The sequence below is a fragment of the Thalassophryne amazonica genome, chromosome 20, assembly GCF_902500255.1.
Source record: "Thalassophryne amazonica chromosome 20, fThaAma1.1, whole genome shotgun sequence".
NCBI lineage: Eukaryota > Metazoa > Chordata > Actinopteri > Batrachoidiformes > Batrachoididae > Thalassophryne > Thalassophryne amazonica.
The window spans coordinates 28,632,557-28,651,553 of record NC_047122.1 but is presented as its reverse complement, the minus strand read 5'-3'; the positions used below and the strand labels follow the sequence as shown (position 1 = coordinate 28,651,553).

Genomic DNA, 18,997 nt, shown 5'->3' with positions numbered 1-18,997 from the left:
TGTTCACAGCGGTAGTAAACGGGAATGAAAAATCGCCGCTTTTTGGCAGATTTCCACTTTTTTGCCTGTTGCTTGGGTCATTTTTGAGATCAGTGATCACTAGAAAGCGCAGGAAATGTTCAGTGCCTAATTTAGTGTTTTTTACATCAGACACTTTGGGCAGCTAATAAGGGGTCCTCTGGGTTTTTGAGCTATGAGTGCGCTCCTTATTCCCCCCGTTGAACTTTAAAGAGCATATGTCTGAGTAATACTTACCTTTTAAGTTAAGCTGACCTGTTATGGTCTTCTGAAACAGCTAATAGATATATTTTATAACTTAAAAACGGGAGTGATGCTAACGTTAGCATGTTTATGGCATTTTCAATGTTATAGTTAGCATTAAAGTCAAATGCGTTTTCAAATTGTAATATTCATTTATTTCTATTTATTAAAAAGTAAAACAACAGACAATATAAAGTTCATTCAAAAAGGAGTGGGAAGAAGACTAAGCTTCTCAAATCCTATCCCTTTCTTAAAAATGCTACTGTTAACAATCAATAATAATAATAATAATAGCAGCAACAGCAATAATAATAATAATGCTACAATACAATTTTAGAAAGACAAATACCAAAAGAACCCGATAAAACAAAACACAACAGAAAAACCAACCAATAATGAACATAAATAAATATAGAAATAATCAATAACGATTTTCTGTGAACCCCTAGTGACTCTCACACCCCCACTCTATCCCTGTACCCTGTGAAAACACATTCTTTATATTTTGTTTGAAACTGCTGAATGTTTGGACACTGCTTTAACTCCTCACCCACACCATTCCACAGTCTCACCTCAGAAAATGAAATGCAGAATGTTTTCTTTTTGTATGGATTTTTATTAATTTTGAAGTTGTTGCTGTTTGTTTTTTTGGTAAAAGGATATATTTTTTTGCTTTGTACCAAATTTGTGCTGTTTGAAATTTTACTGTCTGTTTAGTTTAATCATTTTGACTTTAAGAAGAGTGAGTGAGTGAGTATGTTCTTGATAGCGACATTATGAATGACCCGTATTTCCCTTTTTTGAAGAATAGTTAGTGGTTTTATCGAACTCATGTAGTTATTGCCCCAGATCTCTACACAGTAATTGAAATCCGGTAAGACAATGGAACATTATAGGATGCAGAGTGATTTGTGATCCAGAACCTGTTTTGCTTTGTTTAACACTGAAATGCTTCTTGATAATTTGGTTTGTATATATTTGATGTGTAGTTTCCAACTGTTTTTCAAATATATTATTGCTCCAAGAAATTTAACAATTTTCACGTTCAGGTTTTTTTTTTTTTTTTTTTTCTCACCAAAGTGGGTGCTGCATTCACTACAGTTTATTGTCTGGAATAGCCTCAGATTGCAATTCAGAGCTCCAAGAATTCAAACATTTTCCTGGGGGGGATTTTGAGGTTTCAGCTTTTTAGTTTTTCACCATTTTCATCCCTGAGTAAATCAGCATTCTGTGACACAAACAGCAGTGTCACCACATGTCAGTTTCCAAAATCTGACAGACTCTGAAAAAATGAAGAGTTTTGGGGTGAAGTATGTTGTCTCCTCTGTAAATCCGAGCCAACACTTTGAAATGAAAGATCAGAAGCTTGTTATCAGACATAACCACGTTCATTTTGCTCTGTCTGTCAGACATTGGGATGTTTCTGCTTATTCTACAATGTATGTCACACGTCGAGAAATGCAGAGAATTGCTGAGTGAGACGTTTTCCAGAAATGCACCTGTTAACTCACTCAGTGAGATGGATAATTAGCAATAAAACACATCAGAGACCAATAATTATTAGCGCATGTGCACGAACACACTTACAATCATGAATACTTTGATGTTGTGTTGCTAACTGGGATGTTAAATGACGGGCGACATGTCTTTTATGACTGAAAGCGTGAAGGATCTAAAAATAATAATCATTTCAGGCCCTGGATGAGCTTTCCTGCACACTTTTTTTTTTTTTCTGTTTTTTTTTGTTTGTTTGTTTTGTTTTTGTTTTTTTATCTCTGACTGTACTTATACTCAAGCAGCAACACTCGAGTCTGTATTTTGACCCAACCTGGAACTCATAAATCTTGCAGTTCCTTGACTGGCCACTGGAGGCTGGCTCCAAAACAGAGCACATTCGCATAGAAGCCCATTTTAAAATGTCCAACTTTAGAGTTGAAATAAACATGTTTACAGCTTGATACAAAAACAGTTTTGCTCTCTACAAATAGTTCCCACCTTCATGACAACTGTAGTGGGGTGAATTTTTTTTAATTTTTTTTATTTTCTAATTTCTTAGTTGAAGACATTTTAAGCCATAAAGTTCTGTATAATTGTGGGTGTAGTTGTTTTGCGTGACAGCGGCTGGGTCCAGCAACTTTGCTTCTCCCAATCTCTGTGTCCACTCAGTGTGGAGCCACATGCTGTTGTGTTGTTCCTGTGTCTGTTTGGAGAATCTTATTACAAACACCTCAAATAATATGGCTTGTTGTGTCGTAAAACGTCCTAACGGATTATCTAGAACAGGGGTGCCCAAGTTTGGCCCTCGAGATCTACCTTCCTGACACTCTTAGTTGTCTCCCTGTTCCAACACACCTGAATCTGATGAAAGGCTCATTAGCAGGCTTTTAATGAGCCTTTCATTGAATTGCCATTGGAGTGTCAGGAAGGTAGATCTCGGACCGAACTTGGGCACCACTGATCTAGGATGTCTCTGCTGCAGTGTTCACATTGAGTGAAACTCTTGTCTTATTTAATGCTGTATGCTAACGATGTTAGCACTTTTAGCAGCTGCCCATAGTTAATTGTTATGAGAACCACTGCGTGGTCCCCAAAATTATGATTTAATAAACACCTGAAATGACGTTAGCCTCTTAGCTGGTGGTTTGGACTTGAAGAGAGGGGTGTGTTCTCTGCATTTTTTGTCACACAGTGAGCCTCCCATGCTCCACCCCTTTATGCATTAATGAGTTCATTGTGAATCAGTGTGTGTCGAGGGGGGTGGGGGGCTCTCAACATGGTGATGCACAGCGTGTCATTTCGGCTGTTCCAGGTCGCTATAGAATACCAATGGGTGATGTCATGCAGGCTTTGCAGTTTATATATACAGTCGATTCTTGTACTACATGTTGCATCCTTTTTTCTCCCCACTCATGTTCAGGAGCTTCACTGACCAGCTGCGGAAGATTTCAAAGGATGCTGGGATGCCAATTCAAGGCCAGCCATGTTTTTGTAAATACGCCCAAGGAGCTGACAGTGTGGAGCCCATGTTCCGACACCTTAAGAACACCTACGCCGGCCTGCAGCTCATCATCGTGATCCTGCCTGGCAAAACACCCGTCTATGGTACTAAAATGGCAACACGTAAAGCTGATACAACGGTGAACCGCTATCACAGTTCTGATTTTACTAGCGTGTGACCAATACTTGTAAAGGCTAAAGGTGCCTTGACACTTGCACAGATTTGATCCGTGTACTGGTACACAATCTGCCATGCCAGAGAGTAAACTCATTGTAAACCGTGTCCAGCTTTGTGCAAGTGCGCAAAGAAAACTTTGAAATGTTCAAAATCTCTGGCACGTGTTAATTATATGAACGTCACATGAACATTGCACAAAAAAATCGAAAACACTGAGTGTGAGTCATTGCATCAGCGCAGCATAACATGTCTGAATGATTATAACAAGATGTTAAATCTATCATAAACTTAATTTTACAGATACTCATGGGAAAGAATGAAAATGCAAATGTTTTACCAAGCCATTACAATAAAAATATTACAAATAATTACCTTTTAGACTATTCCAAATGTATTCTCCACATCATGAAGCGCATGAGAGCGAGAGAGGAAAAAAGCTGCAGCTGTAGAAAATTCTTCTGTGATTCCGTAAGTGAGTAGAGGTGGTTTCATCAGTCAAACTCTAAGAGCAAATGATTCATCTGCTACGAAATAATTATTTTATACAGTGCAGCTCCAGCAGCACAAAGCAGAGCATCCAGAGGGTTGCATTGGCACGACGAATTGCGCGGCAGTGCGGAGGTTAAACGCTTGCAAGTGTCAAGGTGACTAACACACATAGTTATTGTTGTTGCTTCAGTCATTAAGTGATGTTTGTGAGGCAGTTAAAAATTTCTACTGAGAACCTATCAGTGATCGATGTGTACCATATGTATTTTCCGGAGTACAAGTCTCTGTTTTATTTTGTATTTTATTTATTTTTACTAGTTTGGGAGGTTCTGTAGCTTATACTCTGGTGTGACTTGTATACCGCAAAATCATGCATTCATTATTTTTTACAATAATAACTATTTATATAGGGGTTTCCCAGGAATCACTGCAATAATAAATGCACACGATGACGGCAATGCACAAAAAAAAACCAAATTACAGAGCTAATAAAAAAATTATTTTTTTTTAAACTCTAATTTACTCTAATTTTTATTGTAGTGTTTCTAATGCTGTGGATCTGCAGTCAGTGTTCAGCTGGATCAAATAACCTTCAATACGTTGTCCAGTGCAGGTTCATTTGTCTATCTTGCTTATTTTTGGTATGTAAAAATTCTTATTTTAAAGAGCAGCACACATTGTGGTGTGCACATGTGCTACTGAGTTTCTTTTCGTTGTTAACCTCACCCCTTTGGAAATGCTGATCGATGTGACATAATATCTTTTCCTCTTCAAGAGACTTTTTTTTTGTGATAGGTGTGACTTATACCTCCAGAAACTCTGATAGTTAAATGTAAGTATAAATTAAAGGCAGATTGTCCAACTCTGCAACCCACAGCGGAAGTGAAGCGAGTGGGAGACACCCTCCTCGGCATGGCCACCCAATGTGTCCAGGTGAAGAATGTAGTAAAGACATCCCCTCAGACCCTGTCCAACCTCTGCCTCAAAATCAACGTGAAACTGGGAGGCATCAACAACATCCTGGTTCCACATCAGCGGTAAAAATCGCAAACTGGTAAAGACCTTGTGGGAGGCATGATTGGAAGTTAATTGTATCTCATATGATCCATCCAGACCTTCTGTGTTCCAGCAGCCTGTCATCTTTCTTGGGGCTGATGTCACACACCCTCCAGCAGGAGATGGGAAAAAGCCATCCATTGCAGCAGTGAGAATTCCTTAAAATAATAATAATAATAACAACAATTTATTTCCCAGATGTTTTCACCTTGTTTGGGATGCTTTTTCACACGTTATCACAGCTGTGCGTCTAAGCCAGTGATTTTTCAACCTTTTTTGAGCCGCGGCACCCTTTTTATATTTACAAAATCCTGCGGCACCCCACCAACCAAAATAATATTATAATACTATTACCTCTGGTTTTGCGCAAAACCCAAATATCATTGTTATTATTATTAATAGAAAATCGATACAGAAAACACCGCATTTCGAAATTCCTCAAGCATTTTGCGCTCTGATCTCAAGTAGGGCTGTCATGATTAGGAATTTCTGGAGACGATTAATTGTCAGACAGATAATTGCGTTTGACGAATATATTGTCTATTTTTTTTTTCTTTTTTTCCCCCTTCTTTATATTCTACTATTGTAGTATAATTACACAACTCTGGAAGAATGTTTGGCTTCTGTGAGTGGAGAAACTGGGAATGGTGCAACATTTTTATTTTTATCTTCATTTTACATACAGTCCCAACTTTTTCTGATTTGTGGTTGTTTCTGTTGCATTTCTGAAATTGTTTCTCCTCATCAGTCACGTTTTGTGCTTAAACACTGCATTAAGCTCAAGATTGAACAAATAAATACCTTTGGAAAATAACAGCTGTTAAAGTTCAGAGTTCTCACCTGCTTTTTGTGATCTGTGCGTCTGAACATTGTTTTTTTTTTTTGTTTTTTTTTGTGGCTCAGTTCATTCATATATTCTCATTTTTTAAATATGTTTTTAAAGATATTTGACCGTTTATTTCATCTCATGATCTCATAAATTCAGCATACGATGCGCACATGGTGTGAACAGGACGGTAACGGCAGAATCACACCTTTTAGAGAAAGTTCAGAGAGAAGTAAAGGCAGCTTCACGTTTCCGTTTTGTTAACATTCACTCGGGTTAAAATCCTTTCTCTGCTCCGCGCTCGCTGCGCACTGAATGTGTCGCGCCTGCATTCAGGAATCTCCCTCACGTACCCCCTCCCTCACGCACCCCCTCCCTCGCAGTCTGCAGCCTGTTAACTCTGCGTGCACACACACAGGCACAGACACACACAGCGACAGCTCCGCATTTTAGACGGCTTTTGAAGGAGACAGCACTGTTTTAATCGGCCATCAGCCTCCTTGTTATTGTCCCGCCTTAAGACGAGAGCGAGGCTGCAGCACGTTTGACATCAGATTCTGAGTCGTTTTATGCTTTGTGGATAAAATAAATAATTCACGGTAATCGCGAATATGAAAAATACCCACGGCACCCCTGACGATCGATCACGGCACCCTAGGGTGCTGCGGCACCCCGGTTGAGAATCACTGGTCTAAGCTGCCTGCTCTGCACCAATAGGTAGTGGGCAGCATGGACGCCCACCCCAGCAGATACTGTGCTACAGTTCGGGTCCAAAGGCCCAGACAGGAGATTATCCAGGACTTGGCCTCTATGGTGCGAGAACTCTTGATCCAGTTCTACAAATCAACACGCTATAAGCCAACTAGGATCATCTTCTACAGGGATGGCGTGTCAGAAGGCCAGTTCAGACAGGTACATATTTTTATATAAATGTTGCAACACTCAAATATACAAACTGATGGAAAATTTCAGTTTAGTTTTTTAAAAAGGGATCAAAGGTCTCTTGTTTTTTGGTAATTAGTAGCTTGTTTATGGTGTTGTTAAGGTTCTTTTAAAATGTAAGATGGTAACAGGAGTTTGTATTTGTTCTTCTGGAGTATTCTTATTCCTGGTTCTGTATTTTTCTGTATAGGTGCTGTACTATGAGCTGCTGGCCATCAGGGAGGCGTGCATCAGTTTAGAGAAGGAATACCAGCCAGGCATTACCTACATAGTCGTGCAGAAACGACACCACACACGCCTCTTCTGTGCAGATCGCAACGAGCGGGTGAGCAACATGCGCTTCTTAGTTTGCTGGTCGTCTTCATTTGTTAAGAGTTACCTTAATTTGACATCTGTAGTTTCTCTGCCCTGCACAGTTTTCAGTTAAGATGAAGTAAACTGTTTGCAGGTTGGGCGAAGTGGGAACATTCCTGCAGGCACCACAGTGGACACGGACATCACACATCCCTACGAGTTTGACTTTTACCTCTGCAGTCACGCTGGGATCCAGGTAACCAACTCTGAATTCAATCCTATTTCATGAGTCTGCATACTTTTTGCCCAAAGTTTGATATCAAGTCTTATTGTACAGGATGAGAAGAAAAACTGATCAGATAACAGTGATGGTACACTCCATTGTGTTGTTGAAATTGGAAGCATCAATTTGTAGTTTAAAGTGGTTACATTCTGTATTTTCTCCATATCAGAGGTTAGGGTGCTTGCTTCCAAAACACAAGGTTCTCGGTTTAAAACCACCCGTGCCCATTGTCCATATGGATACTCTCATCTGCTGTGGTGATCCACAGCACAAACACAGAAGTCAAAATTAATAACAGCAGTGAACTTGTGTTAGCTGACAGTCACGTTGTACTTTTCATCTTGCAACACTGTGACTTGGTGTTCAGTTTTCTACCAGAATCTTCAGGTCATTCATCCAGCAGCCAAAACAGACCCTTCCATACTTAAGTGGTGGTTTGTGCTCAGTGTTGCTCAGAAGGAGGAATTTGGCATGAATATTTCATGGTAAAGAATGTTGCCCAACAACAAAGTAGTGACTGAGATGAGTTAAGTATCAGAGCCTTGACACTTGAGCCTCTCAGCCAACTGCTTCACCAGAAGCTTCATTCCATTAAAGGATGGAATGAAGCAGGTTATTTAATGTCTCAGTTAGCAACACAACATCAAAGTATTCATGACTGTAAGACTATCCATGCACGTGGTAATAATTAGTGGTCGCTGATGTATTTTATTGCTAATTATCCCTCTCGCTCGGCAAGTCAGTAGGTGCATTTCCGCTCTGCATTTCTCTTTCTCTTTGTGTGACATACATTTTAGCAAACTCGGAAACATCCTGATGGTCGACAGATGGAGTGAAATGAATGCTGCTACGTCTGATAATGAAGCTTCTGAGCTTTGATTCTAAAGTCGAATTTACATAGGATGTACATAGAGGAGACAACATACGTCACCCCGAAACTCTTAATTTTTTTTGAAAGTCTGTCGGATTTTGGATCCTAACGTGTACTGAGTCTACTGTCTATGTTGCAGTACGTTATTTTACTGCCGCCGTGAATGCCCACTTTGAATGTCTCCACTGTGCTGTTTTTACAGGCTGCCTGAACATGCAGATGTATTTCTTACATTGGAAAAAGTCAGAATGTTATTTTCAGGAGATAATGGGCTTTATCTAACATGCCAGAACTGTGAGCAAACTTGGTGAGGAGCTGACGGCAGAGCTGCCGTGTGAGCACACCAAAATAGCAGAGATGATCGGATAGAGAACCACTTTTGGAAGTGGCTGAGAAAGTCCAGCAGCCATGGCTCATGGTCAGTGGACTAGACACACCTGTTATTAATCTTCTTCTAAATCAGGACCACAATGGGAAAACGTCTCATGCTAGCAGCTGTGGTTAGCCCCCGCACACAGAGGTGGGCTTAAAGGCAGTGGAACCATGGGGGACATCTGTCCACAGGAGGATGGCGTGGACCTGGACATGGTTCTCCAACTGGCCATTGTGCACCATCTATGCTTGACGGTGCCAGCCAGGACTTCTTTGATGATCTGGACCTCAATCAATCAATTTTTTTTTATATAGCGCCAAATCACAACAAACAGTTGCCCCAAGGTGCTTTATATTGTAAGGCAAGGCCATACAATAATTATGTAAAATCCCAACGGTCAAAACGACCCCCTGTGAGCAAGCACTTGGCTACAGTGGGAAGGGAAAAACTCCCTTTTAACAGGAAGAAACCTCCAGCAGAACCAGGCTAAGGGAGGGGCAGTCTTCTGTTGGGACTGGTTGGGGCTGAGGGAGAGAACCAGGAAAAAGACATGCTGTGGAGGGGAGCAGAGATCGATCACTAATGATTAAATGCAGAGTGGTGCATACAGAGCAAAAAGAGAAAGAAACAGTGCATCATGGGAACCCCCCAGCAGTCTACGTCTATAGCAGCATAACTAAGGGATGGTTCATGGTCACCTGATCCAGCCCTAACTATAAGCTTTAGCAAAAAGGAAAGTTTTAAGCCTAATCTTAAAAGTAGAGAGGGTGTCTGTCTCCCTGATCTGAATTGGGAGCTGGTTCCACAGGAGAGGAGCCTGGAAGCTGAAGGCTCTGCCTCCCATTCTACTCTTACAAACCCTAGGAACTACAAGTAAGCCTGCAGTCTGAGAGCGAAGCGCTCTATTGGGGTGATATGGTACTACGAGGTCCCTAAGATAAGATGGGACCTGATTATTCAAAACCTTATAAGTAAGAAGAAGAATTTTAAATTCTATTCTAGAATTAACAGGAAGCCGATGAAGAGAGGCCAATATGGGTGAGATATGCTCTCTCCTTCTAGTCCCCGTCAGTACTCTAGCTGCAGCATTTTGAATTAACTGAAGGCTTTTTAGGGAACTTTTAGGACAACCTGATAATAATGAATTACAATAGTCCAGCCTAGAGGAAATAAATGCATGAATTAGTTTTTCAGCATCACTCTGAGACAAGACCTTTCTAATTTTAGAGATATTGCGTAAATGCAAAAAAGCAGTCCTACATATTTGTTTAATATGCGCTTTGAATGACATATCCTGATCAAAAATGACTCCAAGATTTCTCACAGTATTACTAGAGGTCAGGGTAATGCCATCCAGAGTAAGGATCTGGTTAGACACCATGTTTCTAAGATTTGTGGGGCCAAGTACAATAACTTCAGTTTTATCTGAGTTTAAAAGCAGGAAATTAGAGGTCATCCATGTCTTTATGTCTGTAAGACAATCCTGCAGTTTAGCTAATTGGTGTGTGTCCTCTGGCTTCATGGATAGATAAAGCTGGGTATCATCTGCGTAACAATGAAAATTTAAGCAATACCGTCTAATAATACTGCCTAAGGGAAGCATGTATAAAGTGAATAAAATTGGTCCTAGCACAGAACCTTGTGGAACTCCATAATTAACTTTAGTCTGTGAAGAAGATTCCCCATTTACATGAACAAATTGTAATCTATTAGACAAATATGATTCAAACCACCGCAGCGCAGTGCCTTTAATACCTATGGCATGCTCTAATCTCTGTAATAAAATTTTATGGTCAACAGTATCAAAAGCAGCACTGAGGTCTAACAGAACAAGCACAGAGATGAGTCCACTGTCTGAGGCCATAAGAAGATCATTTGCAACCTTCACTAATGCTGTTTCTGTACTATGATGAATTCTAAAACCTGACTGAAACTCTTCAAATAGACCATTCCTCTGCAGATGATCAGTTAGCTGTTTTACAACTACCCTTTCAAGAATTATTGAGAGAAAAGGAAGGTTGGAGATTGGCCTATAATTAGCTAAGATAGCTGGGTCAAGTGATGGCTTTTTAAGTAATGGTTTAATTACTGCCACCTTAAAAGCCTGTGGTACATAGCCAACTAACAAAGATAGATTGATCATATTTAAGGTCGAAGCATTAAATAATGGTAGGGCTTCCTTGAGCAGCCTGGTAGGAATGGGGTCTAATAAACATGTTGATGGTTTGGATGAAGTAACTAATGAAAATAACTCAGACAGAACAATCGGAGAGAAAGAGTCTAATCGATGAACATGTTTTAACCCTGTTATAGCTCCCGCCGTGAGCATGCATGTGGAACTTTACATTGTTTTTCAGGCTGCCTGATCACACAGATGTATTTCTTAGTTTTCACAGTTATATCGATGACAACACTTATAACCTGCAAAAGCTGAGTCTCGAGCAGAGACTGTTTTTAACAGGCTGTGTTCATGACTAATGGACGTGCACCAAGTCCTTTTACCGTGACTGCATAAAAATGAAGAATTATCACTTAAAAACATGTCATCATAACATGACATCACACTTATGTAAACATTTCATTCACCATTGCACTGGGACATTTCCTCAAAGCTTTGTGAATGCTGTTGGAAACACTCGGAAAAATGAATACTCACAAGTACTCTGTTTTCGGCAGTCTCCGTAGCCATTTGTTGCGAATGCCGTATTGTTGGGTTTGCACCCTGTTTTTAAAGAAATGAGAGGCACAAACACTGAAAAGAAACCAGTCAGAGAGAGACAAATATATATTTTTTGCTCTGCGCAGAGGAGGAGAACAATGAAGCAGCTTGTAAGTGCTCAGCTACAAAGCTCTCCTAAAATCTCCTCCTCTGGCCCAGCCTTTTATTTAGTTCAACATGAGAAAAAACAAACAAGGACAGTCGGGAGAGGTTACACATGAGTCATGTCTGCAAGAGGGTGATAGCAAAGCGAGGTAACAGCTGAAACCTTCCATTCCTGCAACATGAGCCTTGTGGCTCTTCAAAGCAGGATAAGGCAAAATGAAAAATAGTTTGCTCAATCATGAAGAATGCAGACAACAAGTCTTTCTTTCTAAAACCTCCTCTTCTCACAAAGAGGAAAGATAATAAGCATAAACTATAAGAAAATAAATAATAATATAAGCATAAACTAAAGAAAATAAATGATAATAAGAGCATGAACTATATAAAATCCTTGACACGTATACTTTGAGACTAGTCTCAGAAGTGCACAAAGTAATCCTGGAGTATTATCGGATGGTCACTAACAGCCTAAATTTATGATTTCTGTGCGGCATGTCCTTTAAACTTCACATTATGCCTCATTAGAGATTGCTGATATCAACTGATTACATCATGTATAGTGCAATTACTATGACATAAAGGGTTTTTCATATTAACTGTCAGTTTTATTATTTTAATTTATTGAATAAAATTTTATTAACATGAATGTTATGCAGTTGACACTCGTTCAACTTGGGTTCACCAGGTCGTCCTTTGGCTGAATGTTGAAGTTGTCCCCCTATGAAAACAAATGTCTGACTGCAATCATTAGAGGACATCAGTCCACCAAGACCCAAAACATAAAAAAACAAACAAACCCAAAAACAATCTTTTTAAAGCATTTCAAGCTATCGTCTGATCATCTGCACAACCGGTAGCTGTTTAGGGATCAGTTTTCCCATGTCTGTGGAATAGCCGGACTTCCCTGCTTAATCTAAATTTAGCTGCTCATTGTTTTGCATGTTCTCTATGTACAGAATCGTTGTGTGATTCACTCTGTTCCATCCACCCAGGGGACGAGCCGGCCCTCCCACTACCATGTACTCTGGGATGACAATTGTTTCACGGCTGATGAGTTCCAGCTCCTCACCTACCAGCTGTGCCACACCTACGTGCGCTGCACACGGTCTGTTTCCATCCCAGCACCGGCCTACTATGCCCATCTGGTGGCCTTCCGTGCTCGCTACCACCTGGTGGACAAAGAACATGACAGGTAGGGCGAAATTATTTCAATTTGCCTTATTTACTAGGTTTTTTTTAAAGAGGTGTATATACAACCCCTGGCAAAAATTATGGAATCACTGGTCTCGGAGGATGTTCATTCAGTTGTTTAATTTTGTAGAAAAAAGCAGATCACAGACATGACACAAAACTAAAGTCATTTCAAATGGCAACTTTCTGGCTTTAAGAAACACTATAAGAAATCAGGAAAAAAAATTGTGGCAGTCAGTAACAGTTACTTTTTTAGACCAAGCAGAGGGAAAAAAATATGGAATCACTCAATTCTGAGGAAAAAATTATGGAATCATGAAAAACAAAAGAACGCTCCAACACATCACTAGTATTTTGTTGCACCACCTCTGGCTTTTATAACAGCTTGCAGTCTCTGAGGCATGGACTTAATGAGTGACAAACAGTACTCTTCATCAGTCTGGCTGTAACTTTCTCTGATTGCTTTTGCCAGATCAGCTTTGCAGGTTGGAGCCTTGTCATGGACCATTTTCTTCAACTTCCACCAAAGATTTTCAATTGGATTAAGATCCAGACTATTTGCAGGCCATGACATTGACCCTATGTGTCTTTTTGCAAGGAATGTTTTCACAGTTTTTGCTCTATGGCAAGATGCATTATCATCTTGAAAAATGATGTCATCATCCCCAAACATCCTTTCAATTGATGGGATAAGAAAAGTGTCCAAAATATCAACGTAAACTTGTGCATTTATTGATGATGTAATGACAGCCATCTCCCCAGTGCCTTTACCTGACATGCAGCCCCATATCATCAATGACTGTGGACATTTACATGTTCTCTTCAGGCAGTCATCTTTATAAATCTCATTGGAACGGCACCAAACAAAAGTTCCAGCATCATCACCTTGCCCAATGCAGATTCGAGATTCATCACTGAATATGACTTTCATCCAGTCATCCACAGTCCACGACTGCTTTTCCTTAGCCCACTGTAACCTTGTTTTTTTTCTGTTTAGGTGTTAATGATGGCTTTCGTTTAGCTTTTCTGTATGTAAATCCCATTTCCTTTAGGCAGTTTCTTACAGTTCGGTCAAAGACGTTGACTCCAGTTTCCTCCCATTCGTTCCTCATTTGTTTTGTTGTGCATTTTCAATTTTTGAGACATTGCTTTAAGTTTTCTGTCTTGATGCTTTGATTTCTTCCTTGGTCTACCAGTATGTTTGCCTTTAACAACCTTCCCATGTTGTTTGTATTTGGTCCAGAGTTTAGACACAGCTGACTGTGAACAACCAACATCTTTTGCAACATTGCGTGATGATTTACCCTCTTTTAAGAGTTTGATAATCCTCTCCTTTGTTTCAATTGACATCTCTCGTGTTGGAGCCATGATTCATGTCAGTCCACTTGGTGCAACAGCTCTCCAAGGTGTGATCACTCCTTTTTAGATGCAGACTAACGAGCAGATCTGATTTGATGCAGGTGTTAGTTTTGGGGATGAAAATTTACAGGGTGATTCCATAATTTATTCCTCAGAATTGAGTGAGTCCATATTTTTTTCCCTCTGCTTGGTCTAAAAAGTAACCGTTACTGACTGCCACAATTATTTTTCTTGATTTCTTATAGTGTTTCTTAAAGCCAGGAAGTTGCCATTTGAAATGACTTTAGTTTTGTGTCATGTCTGTGATCTGCTTTTTTTTCTACAAAATTAAACAACTGAATGAACATCCTCCGAGGCTGGTGATTCCATAATTTTTGCCAGGGGTTGTGTGTGTGTGTGTGTGTGTGTGTGTGTGTGTGTGTGTGTGTGTGTGTGTGTGTGTGTGTGTGTGTGTGTGTGTGTGTGTCTATATATACGAGGGCTGTCCGTAAAGTATAGGTCCTTTTTATTTTTTTCAAAAACTATATGGATTTCATTCATATGTTTTTATGTTTTTTGAGGTGATTCTGTTGCTTTAAGGACTTTTCACGGTGCGAGACGTCGCGCAGCGCTCTCAGGCGGTGTCATCAGCCTGTTTCAAGCTTAAAACCTCCACATTTCAGGCTTTATTGATCCAGGACATCGTGAGAGAACAGAGAAGTTTCAGAAGAAGTCGGTTTCAGCATTTTATCCGGATATTCCACTGTTAAAGGAGATTTTTTTAATGAAAGACGTGCGGGCGGATTGCAGCATCGGCTCGCAGCCGCCGCGACGCTCCGCCACAGGAAAAACACCTCTGTTGGAAGCCTTGAGGACAAGTTGGAACATCTCCAGCTGATAAACAATTTCTCATATACTCACTCCACTGAAAGCCATCAAAAGCCGCCTGGATTTTACAAATGGTTATCAACACGGAGGTGTTTTTCCTGTGCCGCCGCGACGCGTGGGCTGCGTCCCGACGCGCGGACCCGTCCGCACGTCTTTCATTAAAAAAATCTCCTTTAACAGTGGAATATCCGGATAAAATGCTGAAACCGACTTCTTCTGAAACTTCTCTGTTCTCTCACGACGTCCTGGATCAATAGAGCCTGAAATGTGGAGGTTTTAAGCTTGAAACAGGCTGATGACGCTGCCTGAGAGCGCTGAGCGACGTCTCGCACCGTGAAAAGTCCTTAAAGCGACAGAATCACCTCAAAATCTCTCAACAGCTGTTAACATTTTCACTGAAAACCAGCTTAATTTTTCGAACCATGTCCACTTCGATGTGTCTCACAGGTTTAGAAAAAATTTTGATCAAACAAAGCGCCAGTCTCTCAGCAACTTCTCAGACAAAGGAATTCCGACGAGGCGCTGGACGACTCCTCCCACAAGGAGTGCTCACAGGCGAATGACGTCACCGACAGGCATGGAAAAACGCACGCATGCGCACGAGGGTGCAAGCATGTCTGACGTAAAAACATATGAATGAAATCCATATAGTTTTTGAAAAAAATAAAAAGGACCTATACTTTACGGACAGCCCTCGTGTATATATATATATATATATATATAAGTGCATTTAATTTTGCGGCGATTACTTTATTTTGCAAATTTTGGATTGAATTTCACAATACAAAATTAATTTTAAAAAAAAATTATTATTTTGATAAGTAACATTTCACTACACAAGGTTAATTTTCATATATATTTATATATACACACACGAGGTCTGTTAGAAAAGTATCCGACCTTTTTATTTTTCCCAAAAACCATATGGGTTTTGAATCACGTGTGATTGCATCAGCCAAGCTTGAACCTTCGTGTGAGTTTTTTCACGCTTGATGGTTGCGTCATTCGCCTGTGAGCAGTGGTCCACCCCTCTCGTCGGATTTTTATTGCGAATAAATGTCTGAACGATTTGGAGCTTTGCTGCATCAATTTTTTCCAGAAACTGTGAGAGACCTCCAGGTGGACACCATTCGGAAAATTCAGATGGCTTTCAGGGACGATTTTATGGGGATTACACAGATTAAGGAGTGCTCCAGCCGGTTTAAAGACCGCCCACAGCTGCTGAGAGCGCACCACGCTCTGAGCGCCGATCCACAGGCTGAATCAACCAGATCATTTCCAACGTGAAGGCTTTGTTGATCCAGGACGTCGTCTGACTTACACAAAAATGGTGGGAGACGTGGACATCAGTACTTTTTCGGCACATTACACTGTTACAGGAGTTTTTTCATGGAAAGAAAAGTGGACGGATGTGCCACGGAGCCGCTCATGGCGCGGCACAAAACCACCTCCGTGTTGGTCTCACAGGACGGCTTTCAGACGGCTGTCGGTGGGTTTTCAGTCGTGTGACTAACCGAGAAATTGTGGATGTGCCTGGACATGCCAGAACATGTCCTGTGAGGCTTCATCATGGCGTTGCTTTGCGCATGCGGCTCCACCGCGATGCGCGGAATTCCTCCGCACGTCTGTCTCAATGTGCCGAAAAAGTGCTGCTGTCCACGTCTTCCGCAATTCCTGTGCTAGTCAGAGGACGTCCCGGATAAAACACAGCGTCCAGTTTGGAAATGAACGGCACATTCCACTGTTACAGGAGTTTTTGTCATGGAAAGAGGAGTGGAAGAATTCCGCTCGTCGCGGCGGTGCTGCATGGCGCAAAGCAACGCCGTTGATGAAGCCTCACCGTGCCGCATCCGTCCGCTTTTCTTTCCATGAAAAAACTCCTGTAACAGTGTAATGTGCCGAAAAAGTACTGATGTCCACGTCTCCTGCCATTTTTGTGTAAGTGAGACGACGTCCCGGATCAACAAAGCCTTCACGTTGGAAATGATCTGGTTGATTCAGCCTGTCAATCGGCGCTCAGAGCGCAGCGCGCCCTCAGCAGCTGTGGGCGGTCTTTAAACCGGCTGGAGCACTCCTTAATCTGTGTAATCCCCATAAAATCGTCCCTGAAAGCCATCTGAATTTTCCAAATGGTGTCCACCTGGAGGTCTCTCACAGTTTCTGGAAAAAATTGATGCAGCAAAGCTCCAAATCGTTCAGACATTTATTCGCAATAAAAATACGATGAGAGGGGTGGACCACTGTTCACACAAAGCCTGCTCACAGGCGAATGACGCAACCGACAGGCGTGAAAAAACTCACACATGCGCACGAAGGTTCAATCTTGGCTGATGCAATCACACGTGATTCAAATCCATATGGTTTTTCAAAAAAATAAAAAGGTCGGATACTTTTCTAACAGACCTCGTGTGTATATATATATCATCAATTTCCCATATGAGCTGAGACGCTCTGACCTGCTGGAACTACTTTGTCCTGAGCTACTGTAGCAACTAAAGTTTAAGCTGTGAGTAAAATCATAATGATACTTGTCCTTGTGTTTTGTGTCTCTTTCTATCGCCGTGACAGTGCGGAAGGAAGCCACGTCTCAGGGCAGAGTAACGGCAGGGACCCGCAAGCGCTCGCCAAGGCTGTTCAGATCCACCATGACACACTGAGGACCATGTACTTCGCCTGAAATCCTCCTCATCCCTTCTCCAGAAATCCAGTCTTAGCACCTGACGTGGATCAGCTGCTCTGTACTGGGCCAGCGTGGAGTGTTGAATGCTGCCAACAGCGCGGTGCGTCAGGACGCTGTAAGCCGGAGGAGAATGTCACATTATGCAGTTTAAAACCAGCTGATTGTTTGTGGGCACCTGCCTATGCATCCGTCTCCAGCATCTCATCTGCTGTCACTTTAAGCATGATGGATTCTCCTTTTTAATCCTCACTTGGCTCCTACATTGTGTCCTTGTCATCTGTTTGTGACAGCAGCTAAAGTTTTATTTTTAAATTTGCCATTTTGTCTTTGTGATGTGTGGGTGAAGCGACAGATCACGGAGATACAAGACTGTGGTGCACAGGTGGGTACAAAGCAGTACCCCTCATGACGTGACTGAGCCGGATCCTTTCTGGTTCATGTCCTTGATGGATTTTCTACATTTGTGCGTCTCCACTTGCAAAAAGGAAAGCGTGCTAGCCATGGTAACGCATGACGGTGGAGCGGTGCTTGGGTCTTTTCTCCAAACGGGAGGCTGCCTTACGGTTACTCTTCTCTCTCCCTTTAAGCCAGTGGTTCCTGGAACCAACACTCAGCCAGAGGAAGAAGCGTAACTCTGCACTCTGAACACAGACTCTGAATGAAACCTAACAAAGCCACGTACAGCTGCTCCATGAGGCATCGTGTGTTTGACGCCTTACTCAGAGCTGCATGTTGTCTATGAGATGGACTTTTTTTTTTTTTAACTCTTTCTTTTGCAGTTCAGCTTGGTACAGCACGTTATACCAAACTTTCCTGTGTGTTCTGTTTCTCTTACTATTTATTAGTTTTCTTTTTAACTTAACATTCACTTTCAGCAATAGAGTACCTTAGGCTGTTTTTTTTTTAATATATATAAATCGTTGGTTGACCACACACTTCATGGTTTTTCCCAGTTTTTATAAGGAAGTGATCAGTTTTGTCAAGAGCTCCTTCAGTGCAATAAGTGTTACTGCAGACAGAGCAGGTCATGTGACCTTTAGCAATGTTTTGGTAAGTGAACGTGGATTCAGGAATGTACAGTGTTATTGGCATTCTTAAGAAGAATAGAGTGGGTGCCACAGCGGAGAGGTGTCGGTCTGTGATGGTGGCGAGGACGAGATTAAATAAAGTGCCTGATTTGGATCGAGAGTGAACTGTTGGAAGGGTGAAGGTTTTAAATCGTGTGTTGGTTCGAGTGTGTCTGTGAATCAGTGATGGTGTATTTTGACACGTCAGGATTATACGTGGATATTGCAGGTTGTACGTGAATATTTCACATTTGTCGTCTCACGATCAGAAAATAACTCGACGCACTTTCTTATTGATCAAAAAATATTTTATGAAATCACATGGGCAAACTTTTTTGAATGTTACAGAATTTTGAATGTTTCATGATCATAGAAAATAATCGATCATGAAATAAAACCCCCTTTTTCACAGTTGTTTCATGCTCTTAAGAGAATTAGG

At 41.1% G+C, this 18,997-nt stretch overlaps 1 protein-coding gene across 5 annotated transcripts in view; it reads left to right on the top strand.

Moving 5' to 3' along the window:
- ago3b (argonaute RISC catalytic component 3b) overlaps window positions 1–17,988 on the top strand; it is a 35,694-nt gene extending 17,706 nt beyond the window's left edge. For 3 of the 5 annotated variants that reach the window (XM_034160124.1, XM_034160126.1, XM_034160123.1), the window contains 8 exons: window positions 3,179–3,363; window positions 4,803–4,962; window positions 5,039–5,129; window positions 6,525–6,719; window positions 6,940–7,074; window positions 7,198–7,299; window positions 12,387–12,585; window positions 17,370–17,988. In XM_034160124.1, coding sequence (XP_034016015.1) covers window positions 3,179–3,363; window positions 4,803–4,962; window positions 5,039–5,129; window positions 6,525–6,719; window positions 6,940–7,074; window positions 7,198–7,299; window positions 12,387–12,585; window positions 17,370–17,488 — 1,186 coding nt within the window. In that variant the 3' untranslated portion in view covers window positions 17,489–17,988. Of the gene's footprint in view, window positions 1–3,178; window positions 3,364–4,802; window positions 4,963–5,038; window positions 5,130–6,524; window positions 6,720–6,939; window positions 7,075–7,197; window positions 7,300–12,386; window positions 12,587–17,369 lie in introns of all 5 variants that reach the window. The other 2 variants (XM_034160125.1, XM_034160127.1) reach the window with 2 other exon arrangements.
- Window positions 17,989–18,997: the final 1,009 nt, after the last annotated feature.